Genomic DNA, 24,309 nt, shown 5'->3' on the forward strand with positions numbered 1-24,309 from the left:
AAAGTTTAATAATGTTTTTAAGGCTAGGATGGAAATAATTATTAGATTGGAGAAATATGTGGCTTTATTTGTGACCTTCTTCCACCCACCCTAACCCCACCACCCCTGCTTCACCCTATCCTTTCCCATAATTCCATTTTCTTAAACTTTTTTCTTTCTTCAGCTCATTTTGATTAGGTTTATCCTATGTCCATTATTATTCTTGCACCTGCTTTATGTTTGTCTTTTGAAGTCTTTTGATTTCTCCCTTTTCTTTCAAGATTGATTTCAATCTTTTTTCATTTTTTCCTTTTTTTGATTTACTCTAATGTTTATTTGTATTCTTTTCTTACCTTCTTTCATGCCATTCATTCTTACTATATGCTCTCTTAGCACTCCCCTTAATTTTTTTTAGCAAATTTTATTAATTCCTGAGACGTGACAAGCATCATTTTCACCTGGATGCTACATTTTGTTTTTCTCTTGAGCCATTTCACTTTTGTTTTTTCATTTTTATTTTTCATGACGGAGTTTCTTTTGGTTCTTTATATGTTTTTGAATCCCTTCTTTATTGAGAGACTAGAGGAGGTCCTGTTAGAAGCCATTAGGATGTAAATTTCAATAACCGGAAGGGATGGAAGACAGTCTGGCCTAGTGATAGAGATAAGTGCTCAGTGAGTATCACTGAGTTAATCATTATGTTGGTATTTACTATTTCTGAAGTTGTTTCAGAGGGAAAATTTTTTATTAATAGACCTGCCAAAGGGATTCAACACTGTCTTTTTCATAGATTTGGTTTCTGCCTGTACCTTGATTTTAGTATTTGTGTTACTTTAAGCTAGCAGTGCATTAACTTCTCTTTCTTGAATTCATTACAAGGAATACGAAAATGTTCGTCAGGAATATGAAGAAGTAAAACTAGCTCGGGACCGAGTGAAGGATGAGGTCAGAAAACTTAAAGAAGGGCAGATTCCTATGACACAACGCATTGAAGAAATTGAAAGGCAGCGTCACAATTTGGAGGCTCGAATCAAAGAGAAGGTACTTTTCTGGTTCAGTTTTGGATTTCCTGTATTTTATTTTAGCAAATACAAAAAATATTTTGCAGGTCTTTTAAAATGCTTTGTAGATTTACTTGTTAACTTTAGTTCCTTAAGTTCTTTTACTAGGAATTCTACTACCACAGGTCTTTCAGGGTCCTAATCATCACTTGCTACCTTATAGGAGCTTGCTACTCTATAGAAATTCCAAGATATAAAAAGAGAAAGATGAAATGTTATTGTTTTAATAACAGGAGGATTCAGAGTAGTATTCCTAGAAACATTTAACTCCTTTTGTGAATTTATTATACATGCTTTGTAACTATATACCCTTTTGGAGGAATGTAATATAAAAATCCTGATGTTTCTTGGAATAAATAATATAATGGCATATGGAATATTCTTGATATTTTGAAAATGTAAATTTAAATTTTTTGTGATCATGGCTTTTAACCTTTAGGTGAGATTTTGGAGTTAGATATTGTTTTGAGAATGGACCCTGCAATTCTATATAATTGTTTCTAGGATAAAATAACATGAGGAAATAAATGTGAAGAGATACAGAAACATATGTATGCATATTGCTGCAGCTATTTTTAATATCTGTAGGAATAACCTTTCATAGATTTTCAAATAATTGTTGATATTTTGGGTGATAATTATGAATTTAGTTGGAAAGAAATCATGGAAAATCATTGTGGGTAAACTTACATAGCAACTTAATATTTGGATGAGTGGTGTCACATAATTGCCTTGCTTGAGTTTTTAACTAACTTCCCCTCTTCTCGTTCAATCTTACAGGCAACAGATATTAAGGAGACATCTCAAAAGTGCAAACAAAAGCAAGATGTTATAGAAAGGAAAGATAAACATGTAAGATCTTGTACTGAAATTTTTATTATGTTAATTTGCCCTAACTTTTGTGTTCAGGTGTAGATTATGAGACACCTTCTTGTTTGGGAATTGTCTGAGATCCTCCTCGTTCTCTATTTCTTATCTTAATCTGTGAGGGGAGCTAAGCTTTGGAAGTATAGCACTTGCACAGAGGATAAATGGGGAAAATGGCTCTAAACTACTCATAGATATGCATTCTAGGGTGCAATAGCTATGTATTTAATAGGGTGATGGTAAAATTGGATTTAGTTATCTTGATAGCAGAAATTAAATTATAAGGGATTTATTCTGTTGTTTGTTTATATTAAGAGTTGGGTATTAAAACTGATTATAAATTCATTGTGCATGGATGGGACTTGATGACAAAATTATTTTAGGATAATTGGGCAAGAAAGTGGGCTTTTTAGCTAACGGATCCCCAAATGTATTTGGGGTTCTGTTCTCCAGGACCATTCAGAAGCTAAAGTTTGAATTACCTTTCTTAGGGATAGATGGATGTCTTGAAGCATTCCTGGTGTTTAAAGCATGACATTAATCTCTCAGTTTTCAGCCTTACCCCTTTTCCTATGCCTTTATCTTCAAGTTCCAATCTTCTCTCATTTAACTTCTCCAGAGAATAAACCTCACATTTTCATGACAGAAGCTTGCTTGCTAGCGATAGTGCTCAAGATGTGTGTGCATAGAGGTGGTGTGAAGGCATTGGGGTAGGAGGATAGTGTAGGGTTGGTAGGGGTAATTCTCTATGTGGGCTGTGTGTGTGTCTCTCTCTTTTTTTTTTTTTTTAATTTACTTTGGAAGGCTCAACAATAATGTATTTATAGCAAAATCTCCTTTCTCTAAATCTCTCTAAAGTATGTAAAGGGCAGTCACCATTGTATCCAAATACCTGGTGGAGAAATAGAGACTCAACAAAATTAAACGACTTGCAGAACTCAGAAGTAGCTCCCAGTGCCACACTCTACTTTCCCCAATATAAAATAACATTTTCCATAAAAATCTTACTTAATATGTAATGTCTTTGTATTTGACATTTCCTAGTTCTGAGTCTCCAGGATATTTTTTTTTTTTAAGAAGAGTCAGTTCTTTTCTTGTTTCTTTCTCTTTCACTCACCCTTTACACTGTGGTTCCTATAATTGGCTGCTAAATTAGTTGTCCCTCTACTACATTTACTCTTCTGAATATTTATTGAAATCTCCAGTTATTGATATCTCCTCCCTTACTCCTTTTGTCCTTGTGAGACTGAGCCCTTTTTGCTCCGTTTCTGTTATTTAGTTAGAATTTAGAAGGAAAAAGGCACAAAGATTCACCTTTAAAACCCCAAACGGGGGCTTCCCTGGTGGCGCAGTGGTTGAGAGTCTGCCTGCCGATGCAGGGGACACGGGTTCGAGCCCTGGTCTGGGAAGATCCCACATGCCGCGGAGCGACTGGGCCCGTGAGCCACAACTACTGAGCCTGCGCGTCTGGAGCCTGTGCTCCGCTACAAGAGAGGCCGTGACAGTGAGAGGCCCGCGCACCGCGATGAAGAGTGGCCCCCGCTTGCCACAACTAGAGAAAGCCCTCGCACAGAAACGAAGACCCAACACAGCCAAAAATTAAAAAAAAAAAAAAAAAAAAAAAAACCCCAAACGGGAATATTAGGTTGACAGGTTGTCTAACATTGAAACATCCTTGCATTTTGTCATAAATCTTACTTGGTATTTTAATACGTTCCTGGATTCAAATAGAAAATCTTGTTTTTAGGATTGTTTTGCACCATCTGAGATTGACCTAAAATTTTATTTTATTCCATCCTTAACTGTTTTTTTTTAGTGTTATACCAACCTTTTAAGTAGTTTAGTACTCCTAAAACCAATGTTTTCCGTTTTCCCTTATCATAATTGCCAGTTTGTCACTTTTGTAAGTTCTTGAATTTTTAGCCTTTCTTAATTTTTAATACATTTTAGGGTATAAATTTTTTTTCTGGTTATCATTTGGTTATACATCTCATATGTGTGATATGTACTGTTTTTCTGTTTAAGATTTTATAATTCTCATTTAAATGTTTTTGTTTAAGCTTACATAGGAGTTCTTACTGTTTCAATTTACTTGGATATAGAATTTTTAAGCTTAATGTGTAGTTCCAGTTATATTGCTTTATGGTTAATAAATGTGGCCTTTATGACTTTATTTTAGAATTTTTGGAAACCTCTTTTGGACTTTTATATTTGGTTTTGTATGTGTTCTTCATATATTCAAAAAGAATGTATTCTGTCTTTAGGGGTGGTTTTTTATACATATAAATATAGCTATATAGCTATATATATATATATCAGGCTTAGTATAATTATGCATATGTTCTACTTATTTTTTTTTCTTACCAACTTGACATCCATTTGAAAGTATCAATACCTTCTTCTGTAAATGTAGATTTGTCTATTTTTCCTTGTAATTGTATTAGTTCTTGCTTTCTAGATTTTAAAGCTTTCTTGTTTGTTCTTTCTGCATCATGTTTTTATTTTATCTGCTGTAAATAACATATACTGGGTTTTGCTTTGTAATTTTTTCAGTTTGGTGTGAGAGACACTTTTTCATACAGTAAGAGTTTAACCAGTTCACATTTACCATTGTTTTCTACTTCCTATGCTTTTTGTTTGATTCTTCCTATTCCCCTTTCTACTTTCTGTTGCTGTTGATCAAGGTTTTCTTATTCCTTTTTTTTCCCTAAAGTTATATATTCTAAGCCTATTCTGATTATCCTTAAAGTTTAAATAACATATTTTTCTTAATAAAAAAAGTTAATCAGTATTTTCATTCTACTTAATTAAGATCAGAATCTTAGCAAGCTTTTATTTCTTTTTCCTCCACTTCATGCCAGTGTCATCAGAAATTTTACTTGTCAGTTATTTAAGATGTTATTTTCTACTATCTGTATTTATTTAGACTTAATAATATATTTATTGGCTTATTTGAACATGTTTCTGCTTATATCACACTTCTTATGATTCTTTCTTTTGAAGAGGTAGTAATTTTGGGTTTGTTTTTTTTTATTGGCTGTCCTCTGTAGGTGTTTTAGAGACGTTCTTTGGGTGATAAACTTTCTGAGTCCCTGTATGTTGCAAACTATCTTTTTTGCAGTCACTATGGCATATTAATATGGCTGGATATTGGATTCTAAATTACAATTTTTTTTTCCTTAGCACTTTGACAGTCTGCCTCAGTGTCTTCTTGGGTCTAATATAGTTGGCCCGCCATGTCCATGGATTTTGCATTCGTGGATTCAACCAACCACTAAGCAAAAATATTTGGGAAAAAAATATTCCTGAAAGTTCCAAAAAGCAAAACTGGAATTTGGTATACACCAGCAACTTTTTACATAGCATTTACATTGTACTAGAGATGATTTTTAAAAATTTTTTTGCATTTAATGTAATTTTGTTCATGTTTGCTTTGGGATGGAGAATAGATCACTCAGTAAAAGCATACAGTAAAAACAAAGTATGTCTTACGTACAGCTTTAAAACTACAATAATGATGTACCTTTACATCCCATAATAATGATGTGTGTAGGTTGTATGCAAATACTATGCCATTTTATGTAAGAGATTTGAGCATCTGTGGATATTGGTAGCTGTAGAGGGTGGGGGAAATGGAGAGGTGCTGGAACTAATCCTCTGAGGATAGGGGACAAGTGTATATTGTTCCTGAAAAGTAGCAGATATGAGAGGTAGGCAGAGACTATCTTAGGTAGACCCTTGAAGAAAAAAGAAAGCAATTTGAATTTGATTGTAAATGCAGTGAGAAACTATAAGAAGGCTTTGAAAGTTTTTAAGCCATAGAGAAACAGTATTTCATATATTCTGTTTATTTGTGCATTTATTTATTTTTGGCTGTGTTGGGTCTTCATTGCTGTGTGTAGGCTTTCTCTAATTGCTGCGAGCAGGGGCTACTCTTGTGTTAAATATTTTCTATTGTACCATTTTAATTCCCTTGTTCTTTTGCTGTGTATTTTTTGAGCTATTTTCTTAGTGACTGCCTTTAGAATTATAAATAACATCTTGGGCTTCCCTGGTGGCGCAGTGGTTAAGAGTCCGCCTGCCGATGCAGGGGACACGGGTTCATGCCCCGGTCCAGGAGGATCCCACATGCCGTGGAGCGGCTGGGCCTGTGAGCCATGGCCGGTGAGCCAGCGCGTCCGGAGCCTGTGCTCCGCAACGGGAGAGGCCACAACAGTGAGAGGCCCGCATACTGCAAAATAATAATAATAATAAATAAATAACATCTTAATTTATGATAATCTATTTCATATTAATATGAACTTGAGTAGTATACAAACTTTGTTCCCATATAGCTCCATTCCCTTCTCCTTCCTTTGTGTTATTGTCATACCAGTTACATTTTTAATCATTATAAGCCTATCAATGTAGTTTTATAATTATTTCTTTATATAGTTTCATTTTTGTGGCAATAATTGTGTGATTCTCTGACACCAACTTTGTGTCCTAAAGTTCAATTCAGTTCTGATACTAACTACTTGGAATTAAAGTAGATTCTACAATTTCATGGCTCAGTCTCACAAGACAGTCCTGGCTTTACATGCCAGTCTCAATTCCCCAGACTTCAGATTTCCTACTCTTCTCTCTGACTTCGCTACAAATTCAGGGAGTCCCACAACCCCCCTCTACCGCCAACTTCAGGTTCAGTATTTGCTAGAACGACTCACAGAATTCAGGATAATGTTACGCTTAACAGTTACCCGTTTATTATAAAGGATACAACTCAGGAAAAGCCAAACGAAAGAGGTGCATAGCACAAGGTATGGTGCAGAGCTTCTAATCCCTTTCTGGGTGCACCACCTTCCCAGCATATGGACATATTCACTAACCCAGAAGCTCCATAACCATGTTGTTCAAGAGTTTTATTGAGTTTCATTACCTGGATATGACTGATTAAATTATTGACTGTTGGTGAGTGAGGTCAATCTCCAGCCTCTCTCTACTCCTTGAGGGCAGGGGGTGAGGCTGAAAATTCCAACCCCTTAATCATGTGGTTGGTTCTTCTGGCAATCAGTCTCTATTCTGAAGCTGTTTAGGGACCCTGCCAAGAGTCGTCTTATTAGCATAAAATCAGGTATCTGCAAAAGGGGCTTAGTGTGAATAACAAAAGACACTTCTGTCACTCAGGAAATTCTAAGGTTTTTAAGACCTTTGAGCCAGGAACTGGGGACAAAGACCAAATATATATATATATATATATATTTTTTTTTTTTTTTTTTTTTTTTTGCTGTATGCGGGCCTCTCACTGTTGTGGCCTCTCCCGTTGCGGAGCACAGGCTCCGGATGCGCAGGCTCAGCGGCCATGGCTCACGGGCCCAGCCGCTCCGCGGCATATGGGATCCTCCCGGACCGGGACACGAACCCGTATCCCCTGCATCGGCAGGCGGACTCTCAACCACTGCGCCACCAGGGAGGCCCTATATTTTTTATTATACCACAACAGTTGTCTTTTATATCAGATAGGAGAAAAGAAGAGTTACAAACAACAGATACATTTCCTACTATCTCTTATTTACATTTACATATGTAGTTACCTTTACTGGTGCTCTTTCTTTGTGTGGTTTCAAGTTACTGTCTAGTGTCCTTTCATTTCATTCTGAAAGACTTGCATTAGTATTTCTTGTAGGGCAGGTCTGCTAATGATGAATTCTACCAGTATTTGTTTATCTGGGAATGTCTTAAGTTGTTCTTTCTTTTGGAGGGATAGTTTTGCTGGGTATAGAATTCTTGGTTTTCTTTCAGTATTTGAATATAACATCCACTGCCTTCTGACCTCCATGGTTTTTGATGAGGAATCAGCTATCAGTCTTATTGAGGATCCCTTGTACATGATAAGTTACTTCTTTCTTGCTTTCAACATTCTCTCCTTTTCTTTTCAGCAGTTAACTATGAAATTTCTAGATGTGAGTCGCCTTTGGTTTATCCTGCTTGGAATTAATGGAGCTTCTTGGATGTGTAGATTAATGTTCTTCATCACAATTGGGAAGCTTCAGATATTCTTCCTGCTTCTTTCTTTTCCTTCTCTCCTTCTGAGACTCCTATTATACATATTTTGATATATTTAATGGTGTCCTACATTCTATTTCTTTTTCTTTTTCTTTTTTTTCTGTTCCTCAGACTGAATACTTTCAATTGACTTATCTTCAGGCTCACTTAATCTTTGCTTTGCATGTTCAAATCTGCCATTGAGCTCCACTAGTGAATCTTTTATTTCAGTTACTGAACTTTTCAACTGAGAATTTCTACTTGACTCTTTTTTAATAATTTCTCTCTCTATTGATATTCTCTATTCAATAAGACATTGTTCTCTTTCTTTTCCTTAGACATGTCTTCCTTTAGTTCATTGAACATATCTAAAATAGCTGTCTTAAAGTCATTATTTTGTAACTATTTCTGGGCTTCTTCAGGGACATTTTTTGTTGACTGCTTTTTTTTCCTGTGTATGGATTATACTTTCTTGTTTTGTTGACTGTGTTTTAATTTTTTGTTGAAACTATAAAGTTTAAATAGCAGGATGTGGCAACTCTGATATCAGTTGTCCTCCTTTAACCCAGGCTTGTGTTATTTTTGTTTGCTGATGATGTTGTTGCTGTTTGTTTTTTTTTAATTACTTTCCTAACTCTTTGAATTCTGTATTCTTTGTCATATGTAACTACTGAAGTCTCTGCTCAGTTAGTTAGTGGTCAGCTAATTATTGGACAGGTGTTTTCTCAAATGACTATAATGTCTCCCAATCTAGTATGTCTCGCAGTCTTTCTTGAGGGTCTCTGAGTGCATGTTGGTTCACACCTTCAACATTCAGTCAGGCATTGTTTTCACTTTCCACCAAGATTCTGTCCTCAAATACTCCCTGAATTGTTGAAAGCTTTGGTTAAGTTCCAGTGCTAGTTTACAACTCTGTTTCAGCTTTCACTTCCTGTTCGCACAGAATGTTGTGGGAGATAAGGGCCTCCTCAGCTCTTTCTAGGGCATTCATACAGCCTTGGGCATGCACAGTCCTAACTCAAGCATGCATATGACCTTCTAGATTCCCAGGAGCTACCAAAACTTCCTATGGGCATTGTATTCTCCAGCTTTTTCTTTAAAATTTTTTGGTTAGCTTATTGTTTGCCACACTGTTATCGTACACCAGGCAGCTCTGTTGTTACACAATTGCCACTGATTGTTTTTGGCAGCTTCCTCCAAGGAAAAGGGTCTTTTGCAGTGTGTAAGCTATGGAATCAGGTCAAATGAAGACAAGCTTTGCAAGTAAGGTTTTTCTGGAAACTGCCAGACAGATCAGATAATGATAGTTCTCTGAGACTGAGAATGTGAAAGTTCTCTAACTTTGTGATCTCTCCCGTAGCTCCTAGGCTGCTGATTTCACTATGGCTGTGGGCTGTTGGTTTTCAAGGCTGCCAAGGAACTGAGGAGAGGGGAATAGGAATAGGGCATGTTCAAAACACCACAAAGCTTGTTGGTTTTACCAAGAGTCGAGCATTTTTCTTGAGTAAATGCTCTCTGGCTTGTTGAAAAGCCTTTGGTTAAATTCCAGAGTTCTGAAAGAGTTAGTTTTGATAATTTTTGTCAATGTTTTCATTACTTTTCTGGAGGAGAGGATTTTCAGAGTTCCTTTGCCATTCCTGTTGACAGCCAAATCTTTTCTATATCTGCAGAAAAATGTTGCTAGGATTTTAATGGGACTTGCATTAAACGTATGTCAACTTGGGGAGAATTGAAATCTTTACTATGTTGAATCTTCCAAACTGTGAACACAGTATGTCTCCATTTATTTAGATCTTTGATTTTTTTCCATCAGTATTTTGTAGTTTTCAGCATATAGGTTCTCTGTGTTTTGTTGGATTATACCCAAGTTTTTCTTTTGATTTTTCTTTTTCTCTGTTCCTTATTTTTTTTTTAAAGGGAGGTTGCAATTTTTAAAATTTATTTATTTATTATTTATTTATGGCTGTGTTGGGTCTTCGTTTCTGTGCGAGGGCTTCCTCTAGTTGTGGCAAGCAGGGGCCACTCTTCATCGCAGTGCGCGGGCCTCTCACTATCGTGGCCTCTCTTGTTGCGGAGCACAGGTTCCAGATGCGCAGGCTTAGTAGCTGTGGCTCACAGGCCTAGTTGCTCCGTGGCATGTGGGATCTTCCCAGACCAGGGCTTGAACCCATGTCCCCTGCATCGGCAGGCAGATTCTCAACCACTGCGCCACCAGCGGAGCCCCTGTTCCTTATTTTTTTAATGGTTTACTTGGGGTGTTTCTTTATAAGCAGTCATGTCATCTACAAATGGAGACAGCTTTATTTCTTCCATTCTGATTTTTATGCCCTTTATTTCCTTTCTTGCCTGTTGCACCGGCTAGAAGTTCCAGCACTGTGTTGAATAAGAATGATTAGAGTGGGGGCTTCCCTAGTGGCGCAGTGGTTGAGAGTCCGCCTGCCGATGCAGGGGAGACGGGTTCGTGCCCCGGTCCAGGAATATCCCACATGCCATGGAGCAGCTGGGCCCGTGAGCCATGGCTGGTGAGCTTGCGCATCTGGAGCCTGTGCTCCGCAGCGGGAGAGGCCACAACAGTGAGAGGCCCGTGTACTGCAAAAAAAAAAAAGAGAGAATGGTTAGAGTGGACATCCTGTCCTTGTTCCTGGTCTTAGGAGGAAAGCATTCATTTTTTCACTATCAAGTGTAATGTTAGCTGTAGGGTTTTTTATAGATCAGGAAGTTCAGGAAGTTCTCCTCTATTCCTGTTTCTGAGAATATCATGAGTGAGTGTTGGATTTTGTCAGATGCTTTTTCTGCATATCTATTGATACGATCATGCACATGTTCATTTTTAGCTTGTGAAAATGATGGATTACATTGATTTTTTTGAATATCAAATCAACCTTGCATTTCTGAAATAAACCCTGCTTGGTTATGGTGTATAAATTTATAACTCCTTTTCCATATTGTTGAATTCTGTTAGCGAACATTTAAAGGATTTTTGTGTCTATCTTCAGAAGCAGTATTCTGTGGTTTTCTTTTCATACTTGCCTGCTTTTGGTATCAAGATAATAACTAGCTTCTTAAAATGAACTGGGAAGTGTTCCCTCCTATTCTCAGTTTTGGAAGCGATTGTGTAGAATTTGTGTTAATTCTTCTTTATATACTCTGAATAATTCTGAAATACCACTCTTACGGTCTGGAGATTTGTTTTTGGAGTTTTAAAATTATGAATTCAGTTTACTTAATAGTTACAGGGCAATTCAAATAATCTATTTTGTATTGGTTGAGTTGTGGTAATTAGTGGGTTTTTTTAGTAATTGGTCCATTTTGTCTAAATTGTTAAATTTATGTGTGCATAAATTCTCTTATCCTTTGGATGTCAGTAGGTTCTGTAGTGATACTGTTAACCCTGTTTCATTCCTGATGTTGGTAATTTCTGTCTACTTTGTCTTTTTTTTTTTTTTTTTTTTTTTGGTGGGGTATGACAGTGGGGATCATTCTTGCTAGAGGTGTGTTAATTTCATTGTTTTTTACAAAGAACTAGCTCTTTGTTTCATTGGCTTTTCTCTGTTATTTTTCTAATTTCATTAAAGTCATTCATATTTTTATTACTTCCTTTCTTCTGCTTGATGTGGGGTTGTTTTGCTCTTTTTCCAGGTTCTGCTCAGATTATTGATTTGAGACTTTTCCTCTTTTCTTGTGTGTATGCACTTAATGCTATAAGTTTTCCTCTCATCACTGCTTTATCTGTGTCCTGCAAATTTGGATATGTTGTATTTTTATCTTTGTACACTTTGATTTTTTTTTTCCCACTTTTCTTGAGATCACAATTTGTTTATCCATTCATCTGTTGATGGACGTTTAGGTTGTTTCTGGTTTAGGGCTATTACCAAAAAATGCCGTGAATATTCTTGTACAAGTTCTTATATAATATAACATATGCTCTCATTTTTTTTGGATAATTTCCTAGAAGTGACTATCATAAGTGTACATATAACTTTTGAAGGAATTGCCAAACTGTTTTATTAGCAATTGATTATTGCTAATTGACCAAAATGATTATTAGCAATTTTTTGTAGTTGTAATTGATAAAAGTTGACTTGTGATTACTTAGAATTATTTTAATGATTCTTCACCATAAATAATTTGAAAAACACTGCTTGGAGTAGCCCTGGAGGGGTAGATTTAGGTAGCTACAAGAACTCTCCTTACATTGTATAAGATAAAGCAGAGTGAGTACAGATGGAGGTAGGTTGATGGTTTTGAAAGGAGGAAAAGTACTCTGATCAGAGTACTCTGACTTTAACACTGCTGTTAATGAAATATGAGACAGGGTCATTAGCTGGGAGAGTAGAGAGCCTTTAGCAATATAAGATTGAGGAAGGAGGGAAAGATGTGAATTCATCTCTGAATGAGAACATACATTTATTAGAAAAATGTAGTAGGTTTTTCTGAGAGTTCTGAGTGCCTGTTTAAGTTTTGTGGCCATAAATTTGAAGTAAGACCTGTTTTCAAGAGTTTCTCCAATTAGTTCAGTTGTTTAGATACAGATAAATAGAAAGTATATATTTAGGTTTAATAAGGACTAAGCTTTTTCCTTGCTAATGTGACATAGGAATGGTGGAGGGTCAAGAGGCTTTTGCAAGGGAGTGATTCTAGAGTTGTGGAACCTCAGTCAGTTAAGGAAAGAAATGAGGGGGGTGGTGGATTGTGAAAAGATAGTAGGGTCAGTGGATTACAGGACCCTGTGCAGTCAAAGGATAGTTGCAGTAGGAAGACCATAGTAAGTAAAATGTAAGGGAAGGAGATGGTGATCAAAGAGTAGGATTGTGGAAATAGTTTTCAGAGGTGGTATGATTTTTGGTGATCTACATGATCTAGTCAGAGATATAACTGTAGATATAATATAATATAACTGTAGGAGAAGGTGGCTGAGGTGGTATTTAGGAAAAGACCATTGAAGAGGTCAAGGAACACAGAGGCCAAAGAGTTAGACTGGTTTTCTGTATGTATGTTGGAGTTCCATTATGGCCAGCATAATGATGGAGAGAAAGACAGTGAGTCAGGTGCTAAAGGCATCAATGAATGAAGAGGGTGAGGAAAGACTTTGAGGCGGGTAGTTAACATAGCAAAGATAATGGGTGTTAAAGTCTGATCATATGATCTTCAAAGATCTGAAGTGGGGCTCAATTAACGGAGGAAGTAGTACAGTGGAGATTGATGAGGACACCCTCCCCACTTCTGAGTCCTGAAGTGCTCTGAAGAATTATGGCAGGAAAAGGTCACCATTTGAAAGGTCTCTAGGGAGAAGTATCTTCCAGGAATAGCCAAGTTTTAGCTAGAACAAGAAGAGAGAACATTCAGAGAAATTGAAGATAGAGAGCAGTAACGGGGATGGTATCCTAGCGAACATGCATGATCCAGGAGGCTTGGACTTACTGTGCCTGAGCTAAACATGGGTGTGATGGAATTAGTTAGTTATGGTAGTTTCTTGGATGAAGGTGGCAAATGAGTTAAAGTTAGAACTCAGAAATTTAGCTAGAAGGACATGGGACCATCAAGCTGCTTTTCAGTTTTTCAGGTCAATGTCAGACGAAGACCTCTTGGTATAAGATTTCTTCAGCAGCCCAGTGATTTTTGGTAGCTTGGTGGTCTCTATTTTCCTGGGATTGTAGAGGTTATAGTTGTTAAATTCCTTGTCCCTTTTTTGATGGACTTGGACTTCCTCATGTGTTTGGTGATTCTTAATTCTCTGTCTCCCATGACATGCCAGTTTATTCTTCTAAAAGCTTTGGACTTCATGCGTTTCCTGGCTGAATACTGTGGCTTCTTGTCTGCTTCCTTCTTTTGGGCCCATTGAACATTGTTAATTTTCAGTCACACACACACACACACAATCTTAATTTTTTCAAACATAATATTTTATCTTTCACTTCTGCATGTTTGTTATAGGAGAGGGGATTTTGGCATGTATTCAGTTTATTATCTTGACACTGTCAAAGCTAATCTTTTAGAAAAGAAAATTGATTATAACCCAAATTTCCAACAATAGGGAATGGGATAAAATGTGGTATATCTATATAAAAGAACATTATTCAGGTATTAAATTTTTGTTTTGCAAGGACATGGAGATAATGAGAAACTGCTCTCAATAAATTTTTAGTGATGCCATTTGCTAAAACGTATATGCTCTATTGATGGATATAGGCTGGCATTAAAATGTAAATGTTTAAGGACCTTAAGATTTTAGGTGTTTTTTATTTGTTTTAAGTTTTTATATTTTCCATATTTCTATATTGAATATGTCATAAATATACATTTATAATGGGGAGGAAGAGGGAGTAAATTTGACGTGGAAAGAAAGGTAACTAATAAGCAAATTATGTGATATGTTAACCTTATCTAATTTAACACAAAATTCTATTTTTGTAAAAAATAAATTGGGTGTATGCGTCTGTATCTTGAAGAAAATCATAACTCTGTCTTAGGTAGACCATGTATGGTTTTGATAAAAATTCCACTGGCGGGGCTTCCCTGGTGGCGCAGTGGTTGGGAGTCCGCCTGCCGATGCAGGGGACACGGGTTCGTGCCCCGGTCCGGGGGGATCCCGCGTGCCGCGGAGCGGCTGGGCCCGTGAGCCGTGGCCGCTGGGCCTGCGCGTCCGGAGCCTGTGCTCCGCAACGGGAGGGGCCATAACAGTGGGAGGCCCGTGTACCGCAAAAAAAAAAAAAAAAAAAAATTCCACTGGCAAGTTGCATGATCTGTTTTTTTTTTAATGACTTACCCTGAATATAAACATACAGATTGAGGATTAAAATCTTAAAATACTAATTTGAAGTGCTAGTAGAAAATAATTTAATGGAAAGAAAATAGTTTATTGTGGTTTTAAATTAGTAGGGTGACATAATCTTCATCATGATTTCTATTGCTGCTTTATTGAAAGTCTATGGTATACCATGTGACTGTTTTCAGTTTTATGATATATAGTATGTGAAATCTTCCTATAAATATTTAGAAATCTGCTGATTGGCTTTATAAATATTTTGTTTATTTAGCAAATATTTACTGAATGCTAACATATGGTAACCACTGCTCTAGGTACTTGGAATGTATTGCTGAACAGATAAAGAGACAGGTAGTCTGGTAGGAGTAACAGTTTAATTCTAATAGGATACCTTTTAGTGAGGAAAAAACCCATGTTCTTAGATTGTTTGCATTTTTGAAACTGTTTTACCATAAAAGCCTAATAAACCAGGAGAAAAAACAATCTCCAGTGCTAACCTGCTTTTGTTTTATTAGATTGAGGAGCTTCAGCAAGCTTTAACAGTAAAACAAAATGAAGAACATGATCGACAGAGGAGAATAAGTAATACCTGCAAAATGATAGAAGATTTGCAAAATGAACTGAAGACCACAGAAAACTGTGAGAACCTTCAACCCCAAATTGATGCCATTACAAATGATCTGAGACGAGTTCAAGATGAAAAGGCATTATGTGAAGGCGAGATAATTGATAAGCGTAGAGAGAGGGAAACTCTAGAGAAGGAGAAGAAGAGTAAGTTTTTTTAAACTTATAGTGAAGACATGTTTATAAAATGGAGATATGTCTCTGTTGATGGGTTTTCTTCTTCCCCTGATCATGTCTCTAAAGTGTTCATGTCTGCTTGTTGAGGAAGCTCAGTTCGCTCAGTTCAGTTCTTCCATTTTAATGTCTTAATTACCTATATCTATTGTGTAATGATTTGCCGCAAGCAGACCATTGTCTTATGTCAGATTATGGCAGTTGATTTAATTCTCTAAAAATACTTTGCTTTATTTTCTTTACAGTCACTCACTTTTTTGTTATTTCTCAGGTCAAATTTAAGCTCGTCATTCTAGCCTTCATAATCTTCCATTAGCTTTGCTCCTTGAAGCCTGTCCAATTTCATCTTTTTTTTTCTTTGCTATAGACCATGTGGCTAGATACATAGCATTATTCAGTTAGAGGAGATCTTACATTCTGTCTGCTCAGTATATATGACTAAGGTCAGTTATTAAAAAAATTTGTTTATATGTTTAGCAAATGCTAGGTGTATGGTTTAAAAAAAAAATAACACTAGACAAGAAGGGTGGCCCAGTATCTTTCCAACTTCCAGACCTACTGTCAAGAGTAAGCACTCTTAACTATTTCAGTAATTTTTTCTAATAGTCTTTCATATATCTTAATCATATTTTTATTTCACCATGTCTTGGTTAATCAACTTTAGATATCATCTTTTAATATTTTGTTGCTTCAGATGTGGATTTCAACTAATGACACCTCCCCTACCTATTATTGTAATTCCCCAAATGGGATTATTATATTAATATTAGTAATCATTAATATTTATTAATGTTGATTTATTACCAATAATATTCTTACCTTTTTTTGTCAGTTAACATTTGTTGATAATGCTTGAATGCACATTTGTAAGCTAAAAATACTGGTACTCCTAGCCTTTCTTTTTACTTTCCTCCCTTTAATTCTTTAATATGTACTCTGGTTTTTATAGTTTAAAGGCTGAAAACATATTTTATTGAGAACCATAATTAAGTTTTATATGGTCTGTTTATGGGTTGATTCTAATAGCTAGAAATATTAAGTATTATTTATGTTATTACAACAATAAAACTTGCTCACAGCAGAGCCAAGTAGTGCGTTATGATCTAATTTCTGTTCATTGATAATTTTTTTTTAGGATTTTAATTTACTATTTTTTAGAAACACCATTTACTTTAGCATTTCCTTAAATTGGGAAAAAAATTATCAGGCATTCTCTTGAGTTCTGAGACCTTCCATCCTCCTCCCATCTAAACTGATTGTTCTCAAGGTCTCCTGTATGGCTGTTACTTAGGACTTGTCTCACACCTTTTCTGTGTTGGATAAAAAGCTATTCCTGAATTCTGTGTCTTCATTTTTCTTAAATTACTTCCTTGTTTTGTAAGAGTACATCTTCACATAACCTCCTAAGAAGAGATATTTGGGAATTAATTTGAGTCTTTGCATCCCTGAAAAATCTTTACTTCATTATCCCCTTTTTTATTTTCGTTTTATAAAAATCTAGCTTGAAAATAATTTTTATTTCAGAATTCTGAAGTCCTATTGCCATTGTCTTTTGATGTGACCTATTTATTTTTGGTAGTTTAAAGATCTTTTATCCCAGGTGTTTAGAAACTTAAGAATGATTTGTCCAGGGTGGGTCTTTTTCACTGTGTTGGGTACTTGCTGAGTGGTGTTTATAACCTTTAGATCTAAGATATTCTTTTATGTTATTAATAGATTATTTCGCTAATTAAAGTTTTCAGAGGAATAATGCTTTGTTTTCCAATTTTAGGTGTGGATGATCATATTGTGCGTTTTGACAACCTTATGAACCAAAAGGAAGATAAGCTGAGACAGAGATACCGTGATACATATGATGCTGTTTTATGGCTGAGAAATAACAGAGACAAATTTAAGCAAAGAGTCTGTGAACCCATAATGCTCACGGTAAGAAATTTGTTCATCTTAGTAGTATCTGTTAGTTTTATTATTGTAATCATTGTAGGTTTTGTTGTTTTAAAAATTCTTAGTCTTGTTAACACCCTGCTTTTCCATTAGTAGACTTGTGGCATCTGGTATGCTGCTGAATCCATACATGAGCTTTTTAAAGGGTCCTTGATAATAAGCCTATGAACTTTTTCTTGATAGAAGTATGAAACTGGCAACTTATTGACCAAGAATCATGTGTAAACTTGGTTAGCTGGTTTCCTTCTGGCAATTGCTATTCTTTGGTTATAACAGGCAATATATTAAATGCTGCCAAAGGCGTAGAAAACTGCTATAAATAAATACAGTTGATATGGAACACCTGACAGGATAGACAACAAAATCATCTGCTACAAAAATAAAGCATTCTGAGGATTCTGAGAATGAAACCAACAATTTATTGACCTTATAAACATTTGATGTCTTATTAATGATCATGAGTCATCAAGAATAGGGCAAGCTGTATTTAGTAAATCATTTAATTAAATGTGGGTGTGGATTTACTAGGAAAATTTCCATCTAAAATATTTTAAATGGTAAGTTGGGCCATGAGAAGGAACGAAAAAGTAAAACCTACATTCTTTGCTAATGACATGTTTTATGCACACACACACACACACACACATACACACTTAAAACTTACTCCAAAATGATAAAAGGATTATTTTTGCTAGATGATTGTTTTTTTTGGAAAGAATTCACTGTAGATCCTTGTAGGATTCATGAAAAGTTCTATATTCTGTAACTCCTGTTTATATTATGCTTTATTCAAAGTCATTTCATATAGTTTGCATTATATTAACAAAATTAGTGTGCATAATACTGTATTCTCTTCTTGCTCAGGTATGAATTATTAGAATATTTGTGCTTGATCAAGAAGGGAATACCTATTTTGGATGTAGACATTACTGTTTTGATTAATCCAGTAAGGATTGAAAGAAAACACAAGAAGAAATACTGTGACCCTTAGTATTATAAATTAGAATGCAAATGTAATTTTCAACAGATTCTTATTAAAATGTCAACCTCAAAACAATACTTATGGACTTTATTAGATTTGTCATCCTCTTGTCACTTGATTTCCTGATAGTAGCCTGTCACCAAGTCAGATTACTAGCTGGCATATATTTACTTTTTAATTGCATTTGAGTCTGAGATAAAGGGAGATACTCTGTTATCTTACCTTCCTGGAACAACCTTTTCCTTTTCCTACCACCTTCTTCCAACTGTATCCTGCCCATACACTTACCTAACCCTTCAAAATCTAGTTGAAATGCATTGTACCACCTCCATAGGCCTTTATTTTATTATTATTATTTTTTTTGTTTGTGTGTGTGTGTGTGTGTGGTATGCGGGCCTGTCACTGTTGTGGCCTCTCCTGTTGCGGAGCACAGGCTCCAGACGCGCAGGCCCAGCGGCCATGGCTTACGGGCCCAGCCGCTCCGCGGCATATGGGATCTTCCCAGACCGGGGCACGAACCCGTGTCCCCTGCATCGGCAGGCGGACTCTCAACCACTGCTCCACCAGGGAAGCCCTCCACAGGCCTTTAAAATGTTGCCATAGGTCTCTATTTACTAATATAAAGGGACATTTATGATATGTTAATGACTTATAAAACAGATTACAGGATAGGATATATAGAAAGATTTCATTTTTAAAAATTGTGAAACAGGAGTCTGCCATCAACCACCAAGAACATCTTGGAAAGCTACACCTCCTATGCCTACCTGTCTGTGTCTTACTACTTTGTAAAGATGTGGCTCTGAAGAACTTTGCCAGATAATTTCTTCACCAATCTCATGAGGAGAAGGAGCTTGCTAAGAAGCTGATGAAGGTTCAGAACCAACAAAGGGCCAAATCTTCCTTCAGGATATCAGGAAACCAGACAATGAATGCAATGGAGTGTGTATTACACTTGGAAAAAATTGTGAATCAGTCACTACTGTAAATGCACAAACTGACCAGTGACAAAAATGACCCCTACTTGTGTGACTTCTCTGAAACGCATTACCTAAACGAGCAGGTGAAATTCATCAAAAAATTAGATGACCGTGTAACCAACTTATACAAGATATGGGCCTCAGAATCTGATATGGCAGAATGTCTCTGATAAATGCACCCTGGGGGAGAGTGATAATGAGAGCTAAGTCCTATGCTGGCTTATCCATAACTATAAAAAAAGATGACTTCCTGTGGTGATATTGGGGTTACTTTACCCTTTCTGTAAGTTGTAGCAAATACCCACTTTATTATTTTTTTCATTTGTACCATTCCTTACAACAAAGTATTGAGTTGGCCAAAAAGTTCCTTTGGGTCTTAAGTAAAAATAAAAGACACATTTTTCATTTTCACCAATAACATTATTGAACAGCGTATTCACCCTTTTGTTCCACTACCTTCTGCCATTTTTCAGGCGACTTCATAATTCCGTCTTCCCAAAACTTTCTATCTTTTTGAGCAAAGAACTGTTCTAGGTGCCTTTTACAGTCTCCCAGGGAATTGAAAATTTTTCCATTAAGAGAATTTTGTAAAGACTGACATAAATGGAAATCCAAAGGTGCAGTGTCTGGTGAATATGGCAGATGAATCAGAACTTCCCAGCCAAGCAATAAGCATTTTTGCCTGGTCCTCAAAGAAACATGTCATCTTGCATTATCCTGATGGAAGATTATGCATTTTCTGTTGACTAACTCTGGACGCTTTTCGCGAAGTGCCGCTTTCAGTTGGTTGAATTGGGGGCAGTACTTGTTGGAATTAATCGTGTGGTTTTCCAGAAGGAGCTCATAATAGAGGACTCCCTTCCAATCCCACCATATACACAACATCACCTTCTTTGGATGAAGACCGGCCTTTCGTGTGGTTGGTGGTGGCTCATTTCACTTGCCCCACAGTCTCTCCTGTTCCACATTATTGTACACTTTTCATGGCCCATCACAATTTTTTAAAAAAACGGAACGTTTTCATCACGTTTAAGTAGAGAATCACATGCAGAAATACAGTCAAGAAGGTTTTTTTCGCTTAACTTATGTGGAACCCAAACATCAAAGCAGTTAACATAACCAAGCTGATGCAAATGATTTTCAGCACTTGATTTGGATACTGTGAGTATGTCGGCTATCTCCTGCTTGGTATAAAGTCAGTTGTTCTCAGTTAATGTCTCGATTTGATAGCTGTCAACTTCAACTGGTCTACCCGACTGTGGAGCATTGTCTGGCGAGAAATCTCCAGCACGAAACTTAGCACACCACTTTTGACACATTCAATCAGTCATAGCACCTTCTCCATATGCTACACAAATCTTTTTTTTGCATTTCAGTTGCGTTTTTACCTTTCTTAAAATAATAAAGAATAATATGCCAAAAATGTTGCTTTTTTCTTCCATCTTCAATATTAAAATGGCTACACAAAAATTCACCAATTTTGTTTTTTTTTTTAAATACACGCTGATATGACAGCTGTCACAATATAGTCTAACAAAGTTGTTTTGAACGAAGTTAAAGACAACTAAGCACTAGAGCCATCTTATGGAAAAACCAAATGAACTTTCTGGCCAACCCAATAACTTGATACCAAAAAAATTGTGAAACGGGCTTACCTGGTGGCGCAGTGGTTGAGAATCCACCTGCCAATGCAGGGGACACGGGTTCGTGCCCCAGTCCGGGAGGATCCCACATGCCATGGAGCGGCTGGGCCCGTGGGCCATGGCCGCTGAGCCTGCACGTCCGGAGCCTATGCTCCACAACGGGAGAGGCCACAACAGTGAGAGGCCCGCGTACCACAAAAAAAAAAAAAAGAAAGAAAAAAATTGTGAAACAGTAGACATCTAACGTCTGTAGTGTTTATGTCTGGGTGATGGTATTTTATATGGCTTTGATTTTTTCATTTGTTTGCTTGTTTATTAGTTTTCCCATCTTTCTATACTGATCAATATTCTGTAATTTAAAATAATACCAACATTTATGTGACAAGCAGTCTACTATTTTTTTTTGTTGTATTATTTCTTTTAATCCACATTTAGTCCCTTGAGATACAGACTGTTTTACTCTACCCATTTTAGGATGAAGTAACTAAAGCTTTCAGAGATTTAGGTGGTACTTGATTAAGGTCATACATAGGAATGGAAGTGACATCTGTCTGATGCCAGAGCCCTAGATCTTGAACTATCTTAGTATCTTCCATAGCACTGAGCCTCAAGTGCAAAAATGTCTAATTAGTTAGTATTTTTTGAGTAAGTAATTAAGTTTATGCTCTAGTAGTACAAACCTAGGGTTTCTCTTGAAAGCACCAATAGTTACAATTAATCCATAGCAAGTTTTTTTCATTAGTTTCATAAAGTTTTATTTAGGCCTTTGAATTTTTATACTAATTAGGTTTTGCCATGGATAGCATGAATTCCTCTTAAAGATTAAGAAGAAAAATATTAAAAGTTTGGGGACAGATGAGAAATGTTTATACTCAGGTTACAATCTAACCCTATTTCAGATGTTTTCAGTGAGTTGGCCTGAAGGGAACTTTTTATTTCTTAGATGGTATCAAAATCAATATGCGTTAGGTGCTGTTAAAGTCTTGGCTTTTGTTTTACTATGTCTTGGACAGTAAATTAAACAGATGTTTTAAAATGTTGACTCTTCAGTACCAAACTGTTCTTTTTTGGTCTCCTTTTTTCTTGAGGATTTATTTAACCTAATTAAATAAAGCTAAGTTAAGTATAATTATGTTCTAGTAGTCAGTTTGGGTTTCATGAAAATCAACTTTTATTTTCTTTTTGTTTTGTTTAGATCAATATGAAAGATAACAAAAATGCCAAATATATTGAAAATCATATTCCATCAAATGACTTGAGAGCCTTTGTGTTTGAAAGTCAAGAAGATATGGAGGTTTTCCTCAAAGAGGCAAGTACTGTAATATTTTAATTCACTTCACACTTAGCTTCCAGGGCTTGAGTTTTCAACCTCAATCTAGAGCAAAAAATGATAATGACCTATTTTACCAGCAGTAACTCTTGTGTAAAATCATTCAAATTTGCTAATTTCTTTTGTCTATACCACTGAGGATTGAATTAGTTTTATAAGAGGAACAACAGCCCATAATTCCATCTTCAGCATTTTTTGAAATTACCATTGAGAATTAATATGAAGAGTAATTCTGTCACATTGTTTTAAGAGAAACATCATAATGATGAGACTTTGGTCTTGGACATCCTTTTAGGAAATGTATTGGAATGAACTCAGTTTTTCTTTGGAGGGGAATATAATGTTGTTGCTTATTATAAATAAAAAACTTTAAAAAGAATGAGAATTCTGTATCTGACTAGAAAAACACCACTGACCAAAGAATATTAGCCACTGGAAGACAGCATGGCTTCGTTAAGAGTATAGACTCTACAGATAGGCTACCAGGCTTTGAATTCCGACTTTACTGCTGATTTCAGCAAGTTGACTAAATGTTCTGTGTCTTAATTTCTTCACTATAAAATGGAGATAATACCTACTTCAAAAGATGGTTGTGATGATTAAATAATTTATTAAATGAAAAAGTTTAGAACAGTGTTTGTTGGGTACTGTTGTTTTTATTATATATTGTTATATATCTATATAATACATATTGTTAGCCATGTATGTTACTATCCTTGCCAGTAAGGTTTCTTTTTCCTTTTGCAATACGCCTTCTACTTTTTAAAAAGCCCTGGAAAGATGAGGTTTAGATTTTGTTTTGTTTAAACTTTTTCTAGTATAAGTGAGGACAGGACCATGAATCGGCTTAAGTAGTCCTCTATTTCTCTGGTACACAAGTGATTGGAAAGAATCTTTACTTTCTTTGACTTTTACGTATTGCCCTCCTTCTGGTTTGGAGTTGACAGGGAATGTGAATAAAAGATGACTGGATAAAAAAGTTGAATCTACAGAATTATAAAATGGTCTCCAAAAAGTTAAGCATTTGTGTTATTTAGAACTATTTAAGCCTAAACAGTCAGTTCTTGAACTGATGTCACTGAAGAAGTAGGTTACTTGGATTACAAGTCTGTGAGACATGACACAGTGTGAAAGGGCCTGGAGTCAGGTGTAATTAGATGATTTCTATTTTGCAAATGGCCAGCTTAGCCTACACTGAGTAACTGGATTTGCCTCTAAAACTCATGCTTCTTCCTCTGTGCTAAGAATTTGAACCATATATTAATAATATGACAGGTCCCTGTTAATTTGACCTTTTCTTTTTTTTTTCTTGTACTGTGACAACTTTCCATAGGGGCTCATTAGGACTAGAACTTCCTCTTACATGTATCACTTTTTGTGTGTATATTTAAAATTTTGAAATATATTGTATATAACCTCCTCCTGTAATTATACCTACTAGAGTACCGTTTCCCATCCTTCAGTAACTTACAAACCTTCTTCATGGTGTTTGCCATTTCTGCATACTACCGTGTACTACCATCACAATTTTTGCCATATCTGGGTACTAACTATATTATTATTTAAATTTTTTCTTTAAATCACTTCACTTCTTGTTACTGAAATGAAATATTCTGAAAGGAAGTATAATGTCATTACCAAATTAGAAAAACAAATAATTTACATTACAGTAAAGACAGTAAAAGCAGTATTAGTAAATCCTAGATCTGTACTGTTGCTTCTCGAAAGCAGATGATATGATTTTTTTAAAAGGAGGTAATAAGGAGTTAAAGACATGATGACACCGTATGTAACTTACTCATTGGTATGATTAGAAATATTGAAAGGGAATTGAAAAGGAAATTACTTTCTCATTGTATAATTCAATTTTATTTAGTGTAGCCACTAAAACAATAGATTTTTAAAACTTAAATGAATTCTGCATACTAGTATCAT

General features: G+C 35.8%; 1 protein-coding gene across 4 annotated transcripts in view; it reads left to right on the forward strand.

Moving 5' to 3' along the window:
- Nucleotides 1-24,309, forward strand: part of SMC5 (structural maintenance of chromosomes 5) — a 106,352-nt gene that overhangs the window by 35,905 nt on the left and 46,138 nt on the right. For 3 of the 4 annotated variants that reach the window (XM_081237986.1, XM_081237987.1, XM_081237989.1), the window contains exons 7-11: nucleotides 859-1,020; nucleotides 1,821-1,892; nucleotides 15,213-15,468; nucleotides 17,267-17,421; nucleotides 22,240-22,353. In XM_081237986.1, coding sequence (XP_081094112.1) covers nucleotides 859-1,020; nucleotides 1,821-1,892; nucleotides 15,213-15,468; nucleotides 17,267-17,421; nucleotides 22,240-22,353 — 759 coding nt within the window. The remainder of the gene's footprint in view (nucleotides 1-858; nucleotides 1,021-1,820; nucleotides 1,893-15,212; nucleotides 15,469-17,266; nucleotides 17,422-22,239; nucleotides 22,354-24,309) is intronic. The other variant, XM_081237988.1, reaches the window with a different exon arrangement.

Source organism: Mesoplodon bidens, assembly GCF_964165515.1.
Source record: "Mesoplodon bidens genome assembly, chromosome: 6".
NCBI classification, from domain to species: domain Eukaryota; kingdom Metazoa; phylum Chordata; class Mammalia; order Artiodactyla; family Ziphiidae; genus Mesoplodon; species Mesoplodon bidens.